Below are 23,294 nucleotides of genomic sequence, written 5' to 3' on the forward strand. Positions count from 1 at the left end.
CTTCCTCAAATAATTGACAAACTAAAATTTTAATAGAAACCAGAGACAGTGATATGTAGGAAAGTATACTAGCTTAGGAGTCAGAAGACTTCTGTTTTAGTCTCTATCATACCTAGCACTTAAATCTTAATAAATCATTTGCGGGGGAGGGTGGGCGGAATTTATTTCCTCAAGTTCAAGAATTTGGACTACATGATTCATAAAGTCTCTTCGGGCTGCAAATAGTCAATGAGCTCTTAGATTTTCTAGGAGTAGGATGCATAAGCTCTGCATTCCCCATTGCAGAGAGAGTCTGTATGGTTTATATAAAAGATATACAGATGGCAAAGCTGACATTCTATTTAAAAATTCAGAAACAGAATTAATACTCTCTTCTGGATACAAGAGCACCTCACATCTATAAAGCAAGTCCCAGGAAAAAAATAAAATCCTAAAATTCTTCAATTTGATTAACAAAAAAAAAAAAAAAACACTTTTTTTCAGATTGCATTGAAAGAGCTCTTAAGGAGAGTCAATCTGCAGAAATTGTTAAAGTCATTAAAAATGGGAAGGGGAATTATATAAAAAGCAACCCATGTTTAAGGAAGTTAGCAGTATTGGAGGACCTCCCATATGTATACTCACTTAACGTTAAGTATTTTTATGCAAATGGATGCATTTTCAGAGCAAACACCCAGCACTAAAAGATCTTAGAAAAAAGATAATAGTTAAATTTAAGTTTTATAATTACATTAATAGCATTTTAACCTTGAGGGAACACTTGGAGGTTAAAATAGTCAGAGAGCATAATTCACATTTTACATTTGAAAAAGCAAACAAAAATGTTGTAACAACTTTAGGAATAATTGTATGGGATATTTTATAAGGTAATAACTAAACAAATAAAAATCAAATTCATTAGCATGATTAATTTGATAGACATTGGTTTCATCATAATAAAGCTTGAAAATCTGTATTGAGTTTCAATCAAGATATCAGTGGTCCATAGTATTGACTGAGAGATAATATGGACTAGGTGTTTCATCACCAAAAGGATTTATTAGAGGAAAAGAAAGTGTTGCAACCCAGTGCATGCAGACATGGCAAGCCACGTGCATACTCTGGCCTGCATGCCTAGACGGAGGAGTATTTATACGAGGGAAAAGGAAGTTAAGGGAAGGGAAAATTAAAACCATAGAGCTTTATCAAAAACTTCGAATTCTTCCTGTAGTGTTCTCACATGTAGGGGTCTCCTGATGATGAAGATTGTAAGAACTTCCGTAAGCCCTAGTTCTTTCCATAGACTCTCCTCACCGATTTTGTTTGCTTAAAGTTCAAGTTCGTCTTTATCATTAGTACAAATTGTTGATTCGGAAAACAAAGCAGACACTGATTTACTGAGTTATTGCTATATTGTAAATATTTGATGAAAAAATAAATAATTTGATTTGGCTTTTCATCCTGATAATACAAACTTGGCTCAAATTTGTTACGATTATAAAATTGTAGACAAATTTGTCTACATCCATTATCATTTTCAGGCAAATTTATTCTAATTAAAAATACAAGTACTTTTTGGTTTTACTATTTTAATTCCTATTCTGAAAACTCCCCTACATTAACCTTTGCATCAGCAAAAGCCATCCCATGCTGATTCAAATATAATTTATAGAATAGTCCTGTAGGGTTGTGTGACTCTTCCTAAAAGGGAACAACTCAGGCAAAAGCATATAGATAGATCTAAGTAGTAATTCAAAAGCTTTTTCATCAGAGTTGACCTCATTCTATGATTTAATGTTTGATATCCTTACAGAGAGAAGGCAGTTGATTGTATGTCCTGAGCAGTATGGGAGGAGACATTAGCTAAACTTGACCACAGGGCAGCATTCACAAGCTATTGTGAAGGAAGAAACTGTGTTCATTAATTACGGTAATCTTTTCCGAGGTTTTGACATTCGAACTAGATTTAGCAGAGACTGTTGGGAGGGGCTGCTGAGGGGAAGGGGCATCACTTCCCTGTGAACCTACAGTTAAAGCAGTAAGTGTATTTCCAACACTAATAGCAAAAGCCAAAGCACTCCTGGGAAATATCTACAGTACCCAGGAGTGCTTCACCACCAGAGATATTTCTGGGTCAAAAATTAATCTTTAATAGGGTAATAAAATTAACCCAAACAGAATGGAATTAAGTGTTCATTGTATTATAGACCATATCATAGAAGAGAATAAAAAGCAGACTTTAATGTCAGAGAGAACGAAGCTCTACCAATTAACAGCTAAGTAACCTTGGCTAAGAACTTAACTTCTCTATCATCAGTTTCCTTTATATAAAATGAAGATAATAAAATTAACACTATGTCTATAAAGCACTTAATATAGTATCTGCTTTGGATTGAGTAGGCCTTCAATAATTTTTGTTATTTTTATTGTTATCTTTATTTTTAAGCTTCATCAAATGAGAGGGTTAATATGAAAAAGACAGGATATATTACACTTGCCATTCGATTCAATCTAACTCTGATTGAGCTTATTATTTTCTTTGTGTGAAAAAACTATGGAAACAAAAATAAATAAGAACTCGTACTGAAAGAAGACTAGACAAATAAACTCACAATTATAATTATTATATTTCAACATCCTTGAGATCAGTAACTGTGACTCACTATATACTTAGTACTTTCAAGTACCATATAGTGCTTACTTGATAAATAATTTAGTTAATTAATTCAGTGAGACATGAACTGTAATTACTGTACAAACAGATAACTAGGGAAATATAAAGAAAACAGACAACTCAACATGAGAAGGGCAGAGAAGTCTCCTAAAATGGCCTAAAGCTAAAGCTGAGGCTTAGAGTAACATTGGAAGTTGCAAGTAAGAATGAAGTATATAGACTTTCTTAGCACAAGGAGTAGCTGCTGCAATTCATTAAGACAAGAGAGAACCTGGTTTATGCAGTGAACTACTAATCTTCAATCCAACTTGAGTGATGCATACCTACCTAAGAGAGACAGTGCCCCTCTCACCATCACCTCTAGTCATTTCTGTCCCATTCTTCCTTCATTTTTCTTCATAGCACTGACAACCTCTTACTATGATTATACTATCAATGCATTTGTGTATTTATTTATTGTCTGCCTCAGCCACTTCATGAGTGTTTTTATTATTTCTACATCTGTAGCCCCTAGAACAATGGCCTGGCATTCAGTAGACACTCAATAGATATTCATTGAATGAAAATTGATAGAATGAGTAAGTAGGGACTTTCTTATGAATGATCTTAGATATAATATTTAGGAAGAAATATCGGGATTCACTTGGAATGAGGATGGAGAAGGGTGAAAAGTCTGATTGTATCTCCTGGGTTTCAGATAAAGTGACTGTGGAAATGGCTAACAAACACATATGAAATTCAAAAATAAGAGTTAAGTTTTTGTTTTTGTTTTTGAGAAGATATGGGATGTTGAGTTGCACATTATGATTCTCTCAGAGTTTTAGGGAAGAAATTCCCCAGCTACAAGAGTTTGCAAAGTATTTCCCTCAAATGGACAACAGCATCATGCCTTCACTGTACCGTGGGGAATGAAGCTGATTTTTCTTAACATCTATAGAGCAGGTTACTATAACTAATAAAATCCTACATTGATCGTCTTTATTGCCAAGAAGTCAAAAGTGAATGGTTTAAAGAATTCAAATAACCTGACTCAGAACCACATAGTTGAAATGAGAAACACAGTTTTTGCAGTTGAAAGTAACTGAGTCTACCACTGAACGCAACATTTGTCATCTGGCATGCTATTCAAGAAATCACTCTTTATTTAAATGATCACCTCAGAGTCATTTCCCCACTAAAGAAATTTAATAGTGAGTAATCAAATGTATTCACTCTCACAGTCACTGACATGAGCTTACAATTACTTCTTGGAATTGAGTGAGCCTCAGTGGGATATAAAAATTAGGCTAATCATATGGTGAATACTTACTTCATCCTGTGTTTGTTCCTGCTAGGAACAGAAATTGTCTTTGTAATTGTATGCAAAATCCTTTCACCAGACTCATCACAGGAAAATTATGTACTGCTACTCCTTTTCTAAAGAAAAGACAAAAGTAACATTTTAAAATATCACTTTCAAATCAACCAGAATGAATGGTTTTGGCTTTGTGTATAAAAGCCAGATCCAAATTAACATTATTTACAGTACACAGTTTGGCATGTGAATATAACAAACTGATATTTAATATGTTGTGTAACACTTCTGTGTGTTTTGTTGCTAGTGATTGCTTTCATGATTAATTAATGAGCTTTATTGGACTCAAATAAATTAATTGATCTAAGAACCAGAATTTTTGTAGAGCATTGGCTATCTTGCACCTTCAACCAGTGAATCAACTTTTCCAGGTTAGCAGAGGATTTGTTTTTATGAACTAAAAATATTTCTATTTTAATCATTTAGAATAGAGTACTTTCTAAAATAGATTTCACACTTCCTTTAATTCTTAGTTTTTGGGAGGCTTACTTTAGCCTTTATTAATGACTCAAGATGGTTGCTATGAAGACTGATAATGAAAACTCTAGAGTAGTTTCCAGTGAAACCCTAAGGACTTGCTGAAGTGTGCCAGGCTCTTGATTCCTACAGCTTATGTCCTCCCTCTACTCTGGTTTGGGAGTTTTCGCCCACATTCTTTAGGGGTCAGATGTATAAATTAAGTAGTTTTCAGGTCACCGTAATTCCACTGAATATTATTTATCATCAGTTCAGATGCTCTCTCTAGGTTGAAACATAAAATATTGTTGAAATATGAATATCTCAGACTAACAAAAATGACAATCTCATATGGTTCGACCTGATTTAATGAAAAATCTTCTGGCTCTTGTATGGATAAATACAGAATGACGGAAAACTGTAGAATTTAGAGAAAAGCAAGCAATTAACATTCTTTTCTTTCCATTTTTTTTTTCAGAATCTAGATTTAGAGGAGTTATTGAATTACACCTGAATTAATTTTAATAGCCTCTTATTTGTATTAATCCATTTCTTCCTTCTCTTTCTATTTACATCTATCTTTTTCACTTATATTATGAAAACAATTTTATAAATCTTTCTCTTTCTTGCTCTAAAGCCTACAGTGTTTTCCTGTTGCCAATGGAATACAATGGAACTTTTAGTATTTAATTATTCAAAAGTGTTCATCAAGTGTTTTTTAGCTGCCAAGCACTCTTCTAGCACAGTGAACAAAACAAAATCTGCCTTCATGAGCTTACATTCTAGTGAGAGAAATAGATAATAAATAAGATAAGTGAATAAAATATATAATATATTAGATGGTACTGTTAGGGAGAAAATAAAGCGGAGAAGGGAAATAGGAACTCTCAGGGGAAGGGAGTTGATATTTTGGAGAAAGGAGCCTAGGATGGCCTCACTGTAGACAGGGCATTTGGGTAAAGACCTGAATGAAGTGAAAGGGTGAGCCTGGAAGACTCACCTCGGGGAGATCATTTCAAGGCAAAAAGCCTGAGATAGGAACACACTTGGCAGGTTGTCACAGCTAGAAAGAGGTCAGTTGGGTGGTCAGGGTTGAGAGTGAGAGAGCAATAGTTGAGGTCAGAGGTTTGGAGTCATGCAGGCCACCCTAAAGAAGAAATGAGAGAATTTTGAGCCATGAGTGATAGGATCTGGCTTGCTTGCAGCTATGCTATAAGGAAATAAATGTAATAATGCAGACAAGCAGCAATGGTGGTTTAGACCTGGATGGTGGCAATGGAGGTAGGGAGAGATGATCAGATTCTTGATATATTTTCAAAATAACACTGACAGAATTTACTGAAATATGAAATATGTTTGTGAAAGGAAGAGAAGAGGTGATGATAATTGTTATTTAAAGATCTTCATAACACAGCCTCAACCTCCCTTTCCAGTTTCATCTCCTACTCTCCCTGTTAACTAAAGTTTGATGAAAAATTCCCTAGACTTGAGCATGGAAGGACTGTTCAAATTGTAGCTCTGTCACTTATTAGGATTATGATTTGATATCAAACACATAACCTACCTTTGTTTCTTCACCTATAAGGTAGAGATAAAAAATACCTATTACCTAAGGCTCTTATGAGGTCCAATTATATTGAAAAAGGATAGTAAAGCATAACATAGGTTATGAGTCCACTCCTCCAGCATATTAGTCTATTAACTATCAATAACATGTTAAGTAATCCTCAGTCTTCTTGCCTCTCTGCCTTTCCCTTATGTTGCAATAGCTCTTCCTCTTCACCATCTCCATCCATCAAACCCTCCCTCCTGTCCTCTAAGGACCATGACACAGTCCAGGGCACTCTCCCTACAGTGCAGTCTTCTTCGTTACCCCTCTTCTCAACTCAATACTTTGCTTTCCCAAAGTGTTGGCAACATCGAATAAGATTAACATACAAAATTAGGTCTTAAGTACTTGAAATGCTTGATACAAGATAAACATTGTTTGGGTGACTATTAATTCACAAATATCTATTTTAATCCTCTTAAGAGGTTACAACCATTGCATTTTACACTTTTGAATTGTGAACTTTACACAGCGTGATATAAAAAATAAATAAAATCAGAATTGTGAATTTTATATGGTATGATATAAAAATAGATAAAATCTCAATTTATGAGCAAAGTAATATCTGTATAGAAATTATGTTAGATAGTTTTCCATTTCTTGTGTTAACTTCATCCATTGTATTTTTCACATCTAAGCTAAATGATCCCTCTAAAACACAATCTTGTCATTCTCTTCTTAAAGTCCCTGAGGAGTAAAGACTAAATTCTGTAATATGGTAGAGAAAGCTCTTCTGATACATCTCTTGCCTGTGTATCTCTCCAACCATTGAAGCTTTTTCCACAGGCCATGCAAATTCTTCACATACTCTCCTCGTTCTTTCAAATATACAGGATAAACTGAAGTATTTGAAGTTCCTGAATGTGACCTGCCATGCTTACTTTTGAGCTTTTAAACACCCTGACTCTGCTCTACAATGAATTTATTCATACATTCACACAACTCTTTGCTGAGCATCTACTGAGCATCCACTGGACTAAGTATTTAGCACAGAAATAGAATCTCCCTTAATGGAACCTACAGTGCAGTGGTGGGAGAAGACACTAATCAGTTCATCATTCAAATATATAGTTAGAAATTGTGGTCAAAGTCTCTGAAAGGAATGTACAGAAAGTTACATGAACTTATATGATGAGGGAGTAATCTAGTCAGAGGGTAAGGGATGTCTGATGTCTGAGATGAGATCTGAAAGAAAGCAAAACTAACTTTCAAAGGGAGTAGTATTACATGAAGAGGCACTGAGGAGGAGCTACATGGTAACTTCCAGAACATCTGAGAAAGCCAGTTTTATTGAATGGTAGAAAGCAAGGAGGATAGTGGTACAAAATGAGTCTGAAAAGAAAGGCAAGAGACAAGTATGACCAAATTTTGATGTGTATCATAAAAGAATAGGCAACCATTGAAAGCGTCATGCCAGAAAGTGCCATAGAGTTTCTGTCTACAAAGATCAATCTAGTTGCTATGTGAACAAGTAAATATATGAATTAATGGGCCCATTCGTCCTTTGTATTGAAGTAAAATTCTCCAGTTACCCAGTCCTAGAAAAGCCCAGAGGAAATAAGAAAAATGGTGTTAGGGCATGTCTGGGAGGAGGTATTCAGTGCCAAATGTTGAAACTACTTGGTACATGCCTGTAGTAATAAAGGTTAGGTTCAGTTGCAACCGACAAAAAACTTGAAAGATTTAAAGTATCAAATTTGCCTATAAGATGTCATTTGAAGTAAATATGTATACTGTAATGTAGGAATCAGGAGACACTGTTATTGTTGGAAAACATGAAAGGCCTTAGGGAAAAGTTAGGACCTGGAAGGACCATCTTTGAAGATGGATTCTTTGTTTTTACTCTTGATTATAGAAGAGGGGAAACTCAAGACATTCCGTCTTATTTTCGGTTTACATGAATGGCTTCAAACTGTGGAAGTTGGAAGATTTTTGGTCATTTTCTCGATGCCCTTCTTGAACTATGGCATAAATAAATGCTAGAGTCACAGCTGCAAATCATTTTAACCAAGTTACTATGTCAGTTATTCCTTCTGTGTGCTGAGACCTTAGAGTCCAGACTGCAGCCTTTGAACACACTATTTTAGCACCTAAGGGGCTTTGCAAAGATTCCACACTAAATGGTTACTAAATCTGCTCTACAGTTCCAGCATGGTGGCATTAAATGCAGTGAGGATTACAGAATCTTATTCTTCTCTATGACTGAGGTTATACACAGCACGAAGTACACTTCCAGACATACACTTCTCTCAAAAACACTAGTTTTGGAAGCTGGTAACTGTGCCAGACCAGAGAATTTGATGGCGTAGTAGTGGGAACCTGCATGGCAATTTACAAGATTAATGAGAGAGGCTTTTACTGAGTAAGTACAAGTTGCTGCTACCTCCATTTGTCACTTCTCCTTTTTTAAGTTCTACACCTCCTCATGGGACCCACCCAGTCCTCTCATTCCCAAACCAGTTCCCATGAAATAGATGTTTCTTTATTCCATATTCATCATAATGGCATACCCTTCATTTCATTACTTCATTATCCTAATGATATTCCTTGATAATTTCTACATTCTCACTTCTCATTTTCTCCTCAAATCCTAACTCCTCTGATATATAACTTCTATGCCCAGCATTCCATCGATGCTGCTCCCATTGTGTGCACCAATGACCTTCTAATTCAAAAGTACTATGAACACTTTTCTGTACTTATCTATATGAAGTTTCTTTATAGCATATAGATAATACCCTTCTTTTTGAAATTATATCCACCCTGACATAAATTTCTCCTGATTCTCCTCCTGTCCCTCTGTGTACAGATAGCTGGATTAAATAACTCTTGCAAAAGAGAATATCAAATAAATAAGCCCAACTTGTTTTGATAGCAGCCACATCTCTAAACAGTACTACTCATCCAAATTAGATTATTATCCATGGATGATAGAAAAGTGTTGATGTGTAAGGGTGCACTAGCTCAAGATTGCTTACATTACTATGATGCTTTTACATAATTGATAATATCATTACATGACATAATTACATTTTTTAAAATATGTGTATATGTATTTGATAATGTTCTTTAATAGCTCTGGAAAAGCTTTTAATTACTAATGAAATCCAATAATGTGATCTTGTCCACAGTATGCCCTTGCTACTATTCCAATAAAATTATTTTGGTTCTTTTGAAGTTATTTATACAATACTGTACAATTTGCATAATGGTTAGTAACCTAAGTATCAGTTTTGCTAGACAGTTAATTCCTTGTAAAAACATGAATCGTGTCTTGGCATACCTTAAAGGATCTTAGATGTAGTAGGTTTTTAATAAATTATATTGAATTAAAATGTGAGACAGCTTTTTTAAAGTAAAACTAAAACTTAAACAATCTTTTCCAGTAGTGAATTTCCCATTACTTTTACGACATTCACCAAAAACTGCACTATTTATTTTCTGGTCAACAATATTGTATTACAGATTTTCTAATAACTAGAAAATACAAACCATTGCCAGATGTAGAATTAGTATGACTTGACTTGTGATTTTCTAGTTTATGTAACAGCTAAGTTACATAATCATAGATTCAGCAGCAGTATTTTCTCTGATTTAACAAATGTATTCCCAACTATCTTAGCAAATAAATAAGACACACACAACTGAGTCGCAATGGATAATAAAGCATATTAAAATCAAACACAGCTTACTAAAGAATTCAAGTTTTCAACCAGACTCTGAAATTATAATTGTGTGTCCTTTGCACTGCATTGAAAAGATGCCATTTATTTACGATTATGATTAAAGGCTCTTTTTACGCAGCCAACTTTCTTTGCCATTTAACAATTGTGTCCTAGGGTTTGTCTTATTTTAGTTCTAGTGTCATTTGTAAATCTTAAAAATCAGGTAACAAAATGTTGAATTTATAATTTTGTTTTATTAGTGTAAAACTTCTATAGGGAGGAAAATAATAACCTGGATGCCTCATACTAACATGAAGCCTGATAACCACATGATGAAAAAAAAGCAAGCAATATCTAAAGGACTGTGCCAAGCTGTAAATTTATCTCAGGCAGCAGGATGACTACTACTTCGATGTACGTGGCCAACATTTACCATTTTTACAACACACAAAAAATCAAACAAACAAAAAGTCTTTGAATTATTTCGACATGACAATAAGTAAATGGAGAAAAAAGAATAGTCAGGTGTCAACTGGTATTTTTAAAAAGAACATGTTCATAGGTGTCAAAAATGAATAAAAGGAGAGCAAGTTCCAGTAACAGATAAATAAGGAATGAATGTGTATATAGTGGGGGTGGGGAGAATCTAGGTAAGATTTGAAAAGATAATTACAGGCATACATTACAAAAGGAAAGACTAAATGGAGCAATAGATATACTAGAATAATTATATAGTAATTAACATGCCCTCTTTCTTCCTCTTTGGAGATTTTTTTTTTCATTTAAATAAAAATGAATCCTGACTGCCACAGTATTTCATTTGGCAGGATATCAGGTAATTTATATTTCAAATATGATCTCATCATCGGTTCCATCTGTTGATATGAACTGAACATCCGTAATGTTTGAAACTCTGACTTGTGGTAAACATACCTAAATATCAAAATTTTGAATCTAAGAGACTCACATACCAATGAAAACTGAATAAGCGTGCTCTTACCTTGCATGTGTCGAAATAATTCAATATTTATTTTAAGTCTGCACTTTTAATCCACCCAGCTCTCCACTCTAACTCCAGGGACCAGGGGAGGGAGAAACTACAGGCAGCTGCCATATTATGAGCTCCAGTAAGTGTTAGACCTTCTTAAAGAGGACTAGCATATTTTTTTATGCTAAGCCACAGGGGAGGAAATAACTGATTAACAGGCTCTGATCCTAATGAATCCTTGCTTAAGGACTATTCATAGATTTGAAGAATCTACTTTCTTTCTCTCACGTTTCGTTTTAAAACTTAAAGCTGAAAAAAAGCAAGAGATCAAGACAATGTTGGCATGAATTATTCTACATAAGTGCTGGATTCACAAGTTTACCCCTTTGTCCTTAACTCAAATACCAAGACCCGTGACTTTCCTTCCACATGCAGAGATCTGAACCGAGTACAGGGTAGAGACCATCTGATGTGCTTTCTCAACCTTCAACACCCAACTTAAGTTGTTTCTCTTCCGTGGTATTTTTCCTTGTCTAATCCACATAAATTTAACCAAACTTTCTCTTGGGCCAATATTTTACCATTGAGCGCAGTTATCATTATCCTTTTATAAACTAATTTGCATTTGTGTGTTTGAATGTCTGTCTACTAGATTATGAGTTTGAGAGCCCAGAGCCTCACCTATTGGGTCATTCAGTTTACCCCCAACCCACATCGTTCCCCTGACAAAAGAAGAAGAGTTAAACAATGCCCTCTCCATTTTTACAATAATGGGTCCTCAATAAATACCGCTACACCTTTCCTTTTATATCTGTGTTTCATTGTTGAACCAAAAAATGTTACTACCTTGCTCAAAGAGATAGTCAAAACAGTTGTTCAAAATTAATTTTGTCTAGTGTGTAAAATTAACAAAAAAAGTTTATGAAATTGTTATTGACTACAGGTGGTAGTGGATTTGCTTTTGGTTTACCTCATCAAAAATGTGTCTAGAGCAATGTAATATTCTTCAGTAGAGAGATTTTGAGAGCTTACTCAAAATATGATCTTGCTGCTTCATTCAAGGGCTATTTTAAAGGCTGTTGTTGCCTGAGTAAAAAAAACAAAAACAGATGATTCAGAAAAAACCACTCAGATTCTTAAATTTCTGAGTATCCATTATATATTTTGGAACATAAAAATGTTGATGTAGAATCAGTGCTTATATGTTATTAAAGGGGAAAAAAGGATGTTTTTAGTAACGCATCTGAATTTTTTTTTCCTGCTAGGATATTCGATACTTCAAGCTATTATGGAAAAAGCAGGACAAAATGGTTGGCATGTGAGCGCTATATGTGTGGAAAATTTTAATGATGTCAGCTATAGACAACTTCTAGAAGAACTTGATAGAAGACAAGAGAAGAAATTTGTAATAGACTGTGAAATAGAGAGGCTTCAAAATATATTAGAACAGGTAAGTCCTGGATTTTACATTAGTATTAACCCAGACCTTCTACAAAAAGGTTGACCTTTGATTTACTTGTTTCCATCAATATCTTCTTCCAACCATTTAGTTAGAAATGTGGAGTTTGGGAGTTTTCATTTTATGATTTATCTCCAAAACTAAACTATAATCCTCTATCACCAAAGTCTATTTTGGTTCTTAGGATCTCAATGCCTTTAGGAGCATTATTTCTCACACATTTTTAAGACATACAATAGAAAGGACCTTTTGTGAATCATCAAGATCTCTTGGCCTTCGATTTCCATAAACATTAATTTTGAAGATTAATGCCATTTAAAATATTTGAAAGTTTTAATAATTGTGAGTGTGTTTTTACTAACCTTTAGAGAAATAGCTATGTGAAAAATAGCAACATGATTTAGTACAGCAATGAAAAATAAGAAAATTAAGTGACACACTGTGTATAGCATATTTTCTTCTAGGTTTGTAAGTAAATATATTACCACCTCAGGAAAGATGGTTTTCAGTTCTCCACATGAAGAAAGAATCCTTGAATTAAGCTTTCAATAAGTATTTGTGATTTGATTTAAAAGAAAAGATAAAATAGAGCTTTGTCATTGTATTAAATGATAGGAAAATATCATCAAATAATGGATAACATAGCCTTCTCCCTAAACTGCATATCATGACAAAGCTTTGAAAGTCTGTATTTGGCCAAAATCGCAGTGAACGAATGCCATCTAGTGGTTTTAAAAATGTTTGCCCGCATTTGTATGCAATATGTTAGGTTGGCTCAACAATATCGTAGCATGATGTTTTTGTTGGTTTGTTACATATAATTTATCTAAGCAATTATATGATTTGATTTGTAGTAGTAAATTTACCTATTTGCAGGTTTCTTTATAAGGATAAATTAAATGTTCAACTATAAAAAGAAAAACCACATGTTTCAGAGATTCCTTCTTAATATAGAAGGGCACTTCTTAATATAGAAGGAGAACTGAAATCTAATGCCTTAAGTTTCCTTCCTCAACTATATTAGTATTTGTAAAAGTTAAAAGTAGGAAAGCATGTGGTATTTATTTTAAAGGTCTAGTGGATCCAGAGCATACTATAAGAGGAAATGACAGAGTATTCACCTCCTATTATAGAAGAAAAAAATAACAAATAACTTGATTGAAGAAACATGTTTATATTACATTGGAAAATATTAATTATAAACCTGTGCATCAGTCAGGTATTTTCCTGAAAGAGTCCAAAAATTGTAATTATTCAACGTATATGAACTTTTTAAATGTGTATTTATGGAATCCAAGAAAAAAACTTTGTCTTGCTTTCTTAAGAAAGACAGTCACTTCGGCTCAAACTCCTATTCTTCCTCTCTCCCACTCTCGCCCCTGTGTTGAGAGTGAGTTGTCTGACCTGAACAACTGAAGCTTTGTAAATAACTCTTCATGAATCCCAGAAAGCAGTCAATTCTAAGAACTGCCTGGATTGCCAAGTTCCTGTCAGAGGGTGAGTGAAGCTCAGAAAGACCCTCTACTTAGCACCTGTGCTTAAAAGACTATCTGGTGAAGGCAATTGAGTGCCTTAAGCACACTGACCCATTTTTGCTTATCTGGCTTCTAAGAAGAAAATTGGCACTCTTGGGTGCTTAGGATAAATTCTTTGAGCCTTAAATAAGCTCTTGCTAAGGGAATTGGACATCTTAATTTTTTTTTGTCATTTCAAAGAAATTATTTTTCCTTTTTCCAGCCTTATTGTGATATAAATTACATATAACACTTTGTAAACTTAAGGGGTACAACATGATAATTTAATACACTGGTAATTTATGAAATGATTACCACAGCAAAGTTAGTTAACACCTCCATCACTTCACATAATTACCATTTCTTTTCAGGATGAGAACATTTAAGATCTATTCTCTTAGCAACTTTCAAGTATATAATACAGTATTGTTAACTACATCACCATGCTGTGCATTTGATCCCAGAACTTAGAAAGCTTGAGTGTCTACCTTTTCTAGTTCTATTTCTATTCTTCTTGCTGAATTCTAAAAGGTTTCTATCCTATTGTGACTGCATAGAAATAATGAGATTGGTAATAGACCTTTGTTCCTTTAAAATGTCTTTCAGGTATAAATCTCAAAAATTTTAACAGTCTAGTGTATTGTGAGAATATAATCTACTCTTAATTGTCTATACAATTTTTCCCCCAAAAAAGCTTATTTCTGATTCTGAAAATGATTTTTTTTTCCTATCTATATTTCAATGCATTGCAACTCTAAGCAAAATCACTTTTAATATTTTTTAGTTTTACTCTTGACTCATTTAAACACAAGAGCTAATCCAGAATGTCAGGAATTTATACATATACTTCAATACCTCTCTGATAAAACATTTTGCTTAATGAATTGAGATAACAATAGAAAACAATTTCAGAGAATCAACTGAAGCACTTTTTAAAAATTAAAATGCTAAATAATGTTTAATCAGAAAAATATACGAAAAGAAGTAGCTGTCTCTCAGAAGATGGTGAAATTAATTCGAAGAAGATAAGGGGATGTGCTAGGACATTTCTAGAAAGATAGCATGCTTTATATTATTGTACCATGCTGTCAATAATTACTATTGTGACATTTTAATTTGTATCAATTTTCAAAAACATAATGTAAATAGTTCACACAATTTTCTCTTAAAATATGTTAATGAACAATTGTGGTTAGAGAAACACTTCATTTTCTGTACATGCTTTCCAAATTATTTTTATGACATGAACTAATTAGTTCTTATAAATGTATTGCTATTTAAAATAACAGTTAGCCTATACTTATTCAAACATTTCAAAACATGAACTTCAAAACAAGTATTTGAAGTTGCAATTTAAGATATATGGCTTTTTCTACCTTAAATTGCACCGTAGGAAAAAAAAATGGAAGAGTTTATGTAAATATCACTCACTGAGCTATTTCAAGCAATAGAAACAACAAAACTACAAAGTTAAATGATTGTCATTTTGTTTGTATCAGACTCCAATAAAACAAATTGCATTTTTGACTCTCTAAATACACTAAGCTATTTGTGTCCACTCATCTGCAGAAAACAACTTTGAAAAGAAACATATTTTTTAGTATTTCTTGAATTTGTGATCCATTATTGATGGAAATAGTCTCAATTTCTACTTAAATTTATATAATCGTTTTGGATAGTGGCATTATTTATCTCACTTCATTTTCTTCCTCTAACAATAAATCAACTGTTTTTATATAATTCATAATAGCATGATATATCGAAACAAATGAGTTTTTTATATCAAAATAAATGGCTTATAGTGGGTACATTTTCATATTTTATTTTCATACATATTCATTAATTTTTAATTTTGAACTTGATTAATTACAGAATCAGTATGGATTCCATCTCATACTATATCAATTGAAAGTTGAAGTACCAGACTTTGATTCACATGTTTAAACTAGCAGCAAAAAAGTAACAAAAACTTGATCTTTATCTTTCTAGCACTGAAAATTATTTGAGAAAAATAGCACTTAAAGGTAATGGTGCTCACAGATTTACTCTACAGTGACAAAAACTAAGTAAGGATCCTGCAACTAGATTTTTGTGTTTCTGCTGTCAGTCAAACCCTCCTCTCATGAATATTCAGTTCATCCTCTGAAATATACAGTTGTCACAGTGGTCAGTGTAATGGCTTGTACTCTTGTAATTCATTCTTTGGTCAATTCACTTATAGCCCCAAAATTATGATTAAGTTATGACTAGAAAAAGTAAGTGTTTTCACTTTTTGAGAGATGGATAAGAAATTTTCTATTGTTTTTTAAGTTGTTTTTTATTTATCAATTATAGTAAATATACAATATTATATTAGTCTGAGGTGTATGCAATACATTGATTAGACATTTATGTAACTTATGAAATGATCACCCTGATAAATCCAGTACCCATCGGACACCACACATGGTTACTACAATACTGCTGACTATATTCTCCATGTTATTCTCTACATTCCTGTGACTATTTTGTAACTATCAATTTCTACCTCTTAACCTCCTCCTCTTTCACCCAACCCTCCAAACCACCCTCCAATTCAGCAACTATCAAAATGCTCTCTGTATCATGAGCTTGTTTCTGTTTTCTTTGTTTGTTTATTTTGTTCTCTAGATTCCACATGTAAGTGAAATCATATGACATTTGTCTTAATATGTCTGACTCCACTCACAGCACAATACCTTCTAGGTCCATCCATGTGGCAGATAGTAAGATTTTGTTCTTTTTCTTGACTGAGTAATATTCCATTGTATATGTGTACTGCCTCTTCTTTATCTATTCATTCATTAATAGACACCCAAGTTGCCTCATATTTTGGCTATTGTAAATAATGCTGCAATGAACATATGGATGTATATTCCCTTTGAAGTAGTGTTTTGTGTTTCTTCAGATAAATAACCAGAAGTGGGATTACTGGGTCCTTCTTTGTCTCCTGTTATAGCCTTTGTTTTAAAGTCTATTTTGTCTGATATAAGTATTGCTACTCTAGATTTTTACTTGTTTGTTTCCATTTTCATGAAATATCTTTTTCAATCTCTTTCTTTCAGTCTGTGAGTATTTTTTGGTCTGAAGTGAGTCTCTTATAGGCAGCGTATGTATCCATTCAGCCATCCTATGTCTTTGGATTGGAGCATTTAGTCCATTTACATTTAAAGGAATGGTTGAGAGATATGCAGTTACTGCATTTTATTATTTATATTTTTCATCTTTTTTCTTCTTTTAAAGAAGTTCCTTTAACATTCCTTGTAATACTGTTTTGATGGTGAACTCCTTTAGCTTTTTCTTCTCTGAAAAGTTCTTTATCTATTCTTCAATTCTAAATGATAGCTTTGCTAGATAGAGTAATCTTGGTTGTAGGTCCTTACTTTTCATCAGTTTCAATATTTCGTGTCAACCCCTTCTGGCCTCAAAGTTTCTGTTGAGAAATCAGTTGACAGTCTTAATGAGAACTCCCTTTTAAGTAACTAACCGCTTTTCTTTTGCTGCTTTTAAGATTCTCTCTTTGTCTTTAATCTTCGGCATTTTAATTATGATGTGTCTTGATACAGGACTCTTTGGGCTCCTCTTGTTTGGGGCTCTGCGCTTCCTAGGCTTTATGTCTATTTCCTTTGCCAAGTTAGGAAAGTTTTCCATCATTGTTTCTTCAAATAGGTTTTCAATTACTTTCTCTCTTTTCCCCTTCTGATATCCTTATGATATAGATGTTCTTACATTTGATGTTGTTTCAGAGGTCGCTTCTCCTTTTTTTTTGATTCGTTTTTCTTTTTACCATTCTGATTGGATGTTTTCTGCTTTCTTATTTCCTAAATTGTTGATTTGATCCTCTGCTTCATCTGATCTACTGTTGATTCCCTCTAATGTATTCTCCATATCAAATATTGTATTCTTCATTTTTTACTGATTTTGTTTTATATTTTCTATCTCCATTTTTATGTTTCCTATCTCTTTGTTGAAGTTGAAGTTCTAAATGAGATCATTAGGCATCCTATATAACCAATGTTTTGAACTCTACATCTGGTAGATTGCTTGTTTCCATTTTGTTTAGTTCTTTTCTGGAGCTTTATTCTGTTCTTTCATTTGGGACATGTTTGTTTCTCCATTTTAGTTGCCTCCTTGTGTTTGTTTCTATGTATTAGGTAGAGCTGATATGTTTCCTGGTCTTAGTAGAGTGGCCTCATGTGGTAGGAGTCCTGTGGGGCCCAGTGGTACAGTCTCCCTGGTCACCTGAGCCAGGTGCTCCAGGTATGCCTCTTGTGCGGGTTGTATGTACCCTTCTGTTGTAGTTGAGCCGAAATTGCTGTTGGCACATCATTGGGAGGAATTGATTCCCAGGATGATTGGCTGTGAAGACTGGCCATGACTACAGTGGAAGAGCTGTTGTGCAGGAACTGAATCTACAGATCAGGATTCATGTTAGCAAGTCTGTGGTGCCTGCCCAGTCTGCCTTTTAGGTGTGTCTTTTCTGGAGGTGGTTGAGTGGTGCTCTTGTGTGGTCTGAAGCTGGCCACTAGATGTGTTGGTTCCAGTGCTTCATGGGAGGGACTCTGTTGTAGGCCAGCATTAGCTGCCACCTGTTCCTATCCCAGGACTACTTGGTATGAGCTACAAAGTGATCTGCAGATGGTTGCCACTTTTGCTGGGCTTTAAGTTACCTAGGAGAGGCTAAGTTATGAACTGAGGCCAGCTGCCACTAGTGCCAGGCTTAGAGCTGCTTAGCAAGAAGTAAAGGACACATCAAGGCCAGATGCTGCTTGTTTGGGATTTGTAAACCTTTGAGAGATTTTAGGGAAATGCACAGCATGATCCAAGATAGGCCATTTGTATGGAAAAGCCACTGGAAGGGGCTTGGTTGGGCCCACAAGTTGGGTGGGGCAGTGTCTTACTGAATCACCAGGGTGGGGCAATGGAGACTCAGCTATGGTGGTCACCAGCATCTGCATGCTGCGGCAGGGGAGGGCTTAACAAAGGTACAATGGCTTCTGCCAGCACTTCTGTCTGGGAGAAAACTACCCATCCAACTTTCGCTCTAAAGCCAGACAATTCAGTTTCTTTCCATGTGTTCTTGATACCTTATAAGCTGCTGTCCCATTGCTGGAACTCAGAGAAAGTGAATCTGTCAGTAAGTCCACATGTGGACCCCTTAAGAGGAACATCTGCAACTTCAACCATCCTCCATCTTACTCTGCCACAATCTACACTTATTTTTACAACCAGGAGTGGAGACTTCTTTTTCTGGCACTGGAGCCTTGGGCTGGGGGGAGCTTGGTGTGGGTCTAGGACACTTTGCTCCTCTGGGGAGCCCTCCACAACCAAGATATCTCTCCTTATTTTTAACCACCACATGAATGTGGGACCAGCCTGTCCAAGTCTCTACTCCTCCTCCCAGTCTCGAGGTGGCTTCTTCTCTGTCCTTAGTTATAGGACTGTTCAGCTAGACTTCAGGGGATTCTCAACAATGATTGTTCTGTAGTTTAGTTGTAATTTTGATGTGGTTGTGAAAAGAGGCAAGCACAGCATTTACCTATTCTGCCATCTTGACCAGAACTCTTCAATTGTTTATTTTTTTAAGTAAATGAAGTACTTAATGCCTATAATTCTTCTCCTTTCTTATTTTAAATAAGGAGCATTGAGCTGAGATAATCTTGAAAAACCTTATTCACTCTAAAAGTCAATAATGCTATTTGCAATGAAGACTTCCTGACAATTGTGTTTGATCCCGAAATAATACATAATTTTACATATGGGATATATGTTGAAAAGAAGCATAAAATAAAACCCCAGTCAAGTGGCCTTTTCTTTATATTCATTCATTCTACAAATATTTATTGAGTGCTCGCATTGGGTCAAGCAATGTGCTCTGCTGCAGATAAAGTGATGAGCAAAACATACATTTTCTGTTTTACTTGGTAATTCTTATCTAGTTAACTATAGTTTAAACAAAAAAGCATTTACTAAAATTTTACTAAAATATATTCTCTCCTTTAGAAACATAATACATAGAAAGTGATCAAGAATCTCATATTGCCTTGGGGATTTTGCTATGATTGCCAATTCTTATTGAATAGGTGATGATGTCAAAGGCATTTGATAGAGAACTGGAACTATATTGGCCCTAGGACATACCATGGATGTATTTTTTAAAAATCTAACCAAGTAGCTACTAGGAGAGGATGGCAAGTATGACCTTAAAGTATGAAATAGATGTTTATCAAAAGGATCAAAAGGACGGAGGAATATGGCTCCACAGTTGGCTCACAGACATCTCAAACTGTCATTTTAGCACATACCTCAAATTTAATTGGTGCCCCTTTCAGCAATATTCCCGCTTTCACTATATAAAAGAGAAATTCAGTGTCTCATTAGACCCAATGTGAATCTCAGATATTTACCAAACCTAGTGACCTTCCCATACTGTTTGCAAGTTAATCAAAAAAGCCTAAAAGCCATAATTGACTTCTCAGAGGTTTATTTTATCACCAAAGGAAGCCAATAATCCTTCCTTAGGGCACAATCAATTGGAAAGTGGAAAATTCCTCACAAACAGAAATGTTGCCAATTGCACATAAGTGATGAAATGTGGACATGGCCCCAGTTAACTTATTCCAAGTTTGGCACCACCTAAGTGACATGTCAGGTCTCAGACAAGATTTTGGACAAATTGCCAAAATATATGGCAATAATAATTAACAGATAAAGTCTGTTTGTCTAGATTTACAAATTTTCAGATTTCTCGAACATAAAGAATAGTACTAAATCTAGAACTCTACCTAGTTCATGTACATTCACAAAACCATCTCAGACATTGAATAAAGCACTAAAAAGAGCCAAAGGCCTAAAGAGCTTGCCTCTGAGAGCCATAAGTGGTTGAATCATCCATTACCTAGAAGGAAAGGAGCATTTTAGATACTGGCTAATGGCCGTAAGGTCATTTTTTCCACACTAAAATTCAAACAAACAAACAAAACCTCAAAAACGAAAGTATAAGAGACAGAAGAGACAAAAAGACACACCAAGAGAAGAGGAAAGCTAGCTTTAGTTATAAGAAGTATTCATTGCAGTAGAGATCTGATCACAAGATAATAGCTTTGATTATTTGCATCATCTATAGAGGGATTAAGCAGCATGCATTCTGACAGTAGGAATGAGCCAGCAGCAGAAGACAAGACAATTCTGCACTCAATTTCTCATACATTCATTCAACATCAATGTGCCAGACATTATTCCAGGCACTGAAGGGCTGTACCAAGATGAGCAAACATGTTCCAACACTAAGAACATGTACACTCAAGCTGGGAACTCAGAAACATCAATAATTACAAGACAATTTGATGGGCTCAGAAATAGAAATATTACCAAATGTATTAGGAACTTGGAAGATGTGGTAACTAAATATAATCAAAACAGTCAGAAATGTTTTACAGGGGTAAAAGACATTTAAATGGAAAATGTACTATATTTTTCTAGGAATGGAAAAGGGGTGAAGGTATTTCAGAGATTGCAAAGGCAGGAGATCTGAAAAAGCTCAGAGTGTGAAGGTGAGTTACATGGGATAAAAATTGGATAGGGAGCAAAGGTAGAATTTAGAGTGGGGCAGTAATCAACGATGAAGCTATAAAGATTAGAAATAGCAGGAATACGGATTCCTTGTATTGTATTAGTTTAGCTCTCTGCTTTTGCTGTTGAAATCTTATCTCCATCAGAGCAGGGTCTATATCATTTACCAGTGTATTCCCAGTGATATGAAAGGGAATCAACAAATAATTCTTGAATTAATGAAAATCTGAATGAGCTACACGTGAAGACACAGGCAGGAGATATCTCTTTTATGTGTTTAAGAGAAGAGCACCCAGTAGCACTAGAAATTTAAGGGTAAGTCCTCAATAATCTGAGAAGCTTTCTTGTCCAGAATATCTCCCCCACCAAAGGCGAAAGGCAGTCTAGGTTTTCCAAAGTTTGTTATATAGGCTGAAAATAAAAGCACAAGAGTTTCGTTTCCATATATTAACATAACAATGAGAGAGATACGAGAACAAATTAGGCACTCAAAAAAATTATTACAGCAAAGAAATCATATCAGCAATTTCCCCGCACTGCAGTACTGGCAGAGCTTGCTGCTTTTGCTTTATTATAAAGCTGCTTTTGCATATCAAACTTTGCTCAGTCAGTAGCTGCAATAAAGTCAGAAGAAACTAAAAGGCATGAGGTTATGTTAAAAAAAAAATGAATGTACGATTCAATGGTTTTTGGTATATTACATTATTAATTTTTAAAAATAGTGGTAAATATATATAACAAAATTTGCCATTTAATCACTTTTTAAATTTTTAAAATTAAATTTATTGGGGTGACATTGTTTAATAAAATTATATAGAACTGTTCAAAAAAGGTACATAAAATACTAGTATGGAGGAAAGACAGGGAGAATATACTCCTAAATACTAACAAAGATTAACTCTAGATAGCAAGACGCAGGAGAGTCTATTTTCTGACCTTTTCTGCATTTTCCCTATTTTGCAGCTTGTGTTGTACTGCCTTTGAATCCAGAAGAGGAAGAATAATTGTCATTTTAAAAATGCTAAATTTTAAGCAAAATAAAAATAAGATAAGCACTAAATGAAATAAGCCAGAAAGACAAATACCATATAATTTCACTTATATGTGGAATCTAAAAAACAAATTAAATGAACAAACAAACAGAAATAAATTCATAGATACAGAGAACATTCTAATGCTTGCCAGATGGCAGAGGAAATGGGGGAATGAGAGAAAAGGGGGAATAGATTAAGATATATAAATTGCCAGTTATAAAAACAGTCATGGGGATATAAAGTACAGCATAGAGATTATAGTCGATGATATTTCAATAACTATATATGGTGTCAGATGGATATTAGACTTACCAAGGCTATCACTTCATAAGTTATATAAATGTCTAATCACTAAGTTATGCATCTGATATTAATATAATGTTATATGTCAACTATAGTTGAAAAATATAAAATATTTTTTAAATCTATATCTATATAAGCCTTAAAAAAGTGAACTTTACTTCTTTAATCTTACTTTTTAGCTACATAGATTTGAGTGTGCAAGTCTCATTACAATGCACTGGGTTTGTTATTTTCACAGAAAATGGAAACAGCTTTACAGATCTCAGTCAGACTAGTGCAAATGGAATTGGTAAGAGTTAAAAAGGCGTCTCTAATTGTCTCTTAGCAACTGTTACCATGGTTGCAACTATTCCTCATTTTCTTGTAAAGTAAAAAAAAAGCAGTTAAAATTTTAAAAAGGAAAAAGAAAGAAAGCAAAGGATATGTTTTTTGAAGAAGAAAAATACAGTCGGAATGAAAGTACTTTTATCTTAGAATTGGGAATTATAGGATTTGATTATGTTCAACTAAATTTGTTTTAGTTATTACTACAAGAACACTAATTAGAATATTTTATTATTATTATTATTGACACAAATATTCAAAAGATTAGCTTCTTTAAAAAAGATAAAGAAAAATCTGCTTGTTAATTTGAGATATAAAATAAATTAGTTTTTCTAGTTTTAAGTA

General features: G+C 34.2%; 1 protein-coding gene across 5 annotated transcripts in view; it reads left to right on the forward strand.

Annotated features, from left to right (window-relative positions):
- Positions 1-23,294, forward strand: part of GRIA4 (glutamate ionotropic receptor AMPA type subunit 4) — a 317,944-nt gene that overhangs the window by 202,785 nt on the left and 91,865 nt on the right. For all 5 annotated transcript variants that reach the window (XR_001516487.1, XM_006907524.1, XM_006907522.1 and 2 more), the window contains one exon: positions 11,991-12,175. Coding sequence is in view for 4 of the 5 variants with exons in the window: in XM_006907524.1 (XP_006907586.1) it covers positions 11,991-12,175 (185 nt within the window). In the remaining variant the exon portion in view is untranslated. The remainder of the gene's footprint in view (positions 1-11,990; positions 12,176-23,294) is intronic.

This window comes from Pteropus alecto, unplaced genomic scaffold, assembly GCF_000325575.1.
Source record: "Pteropus alecto unplaced genomic scaffold, ASM32557v1 scaffold12, whole genome shotgun sequence".
Lineage (NCBI taxonomy): Eukaryota > Metazoa > Chordata > Mammalia > Chiroptera > Pteropodidae > Pteropus > Pteropus alecto.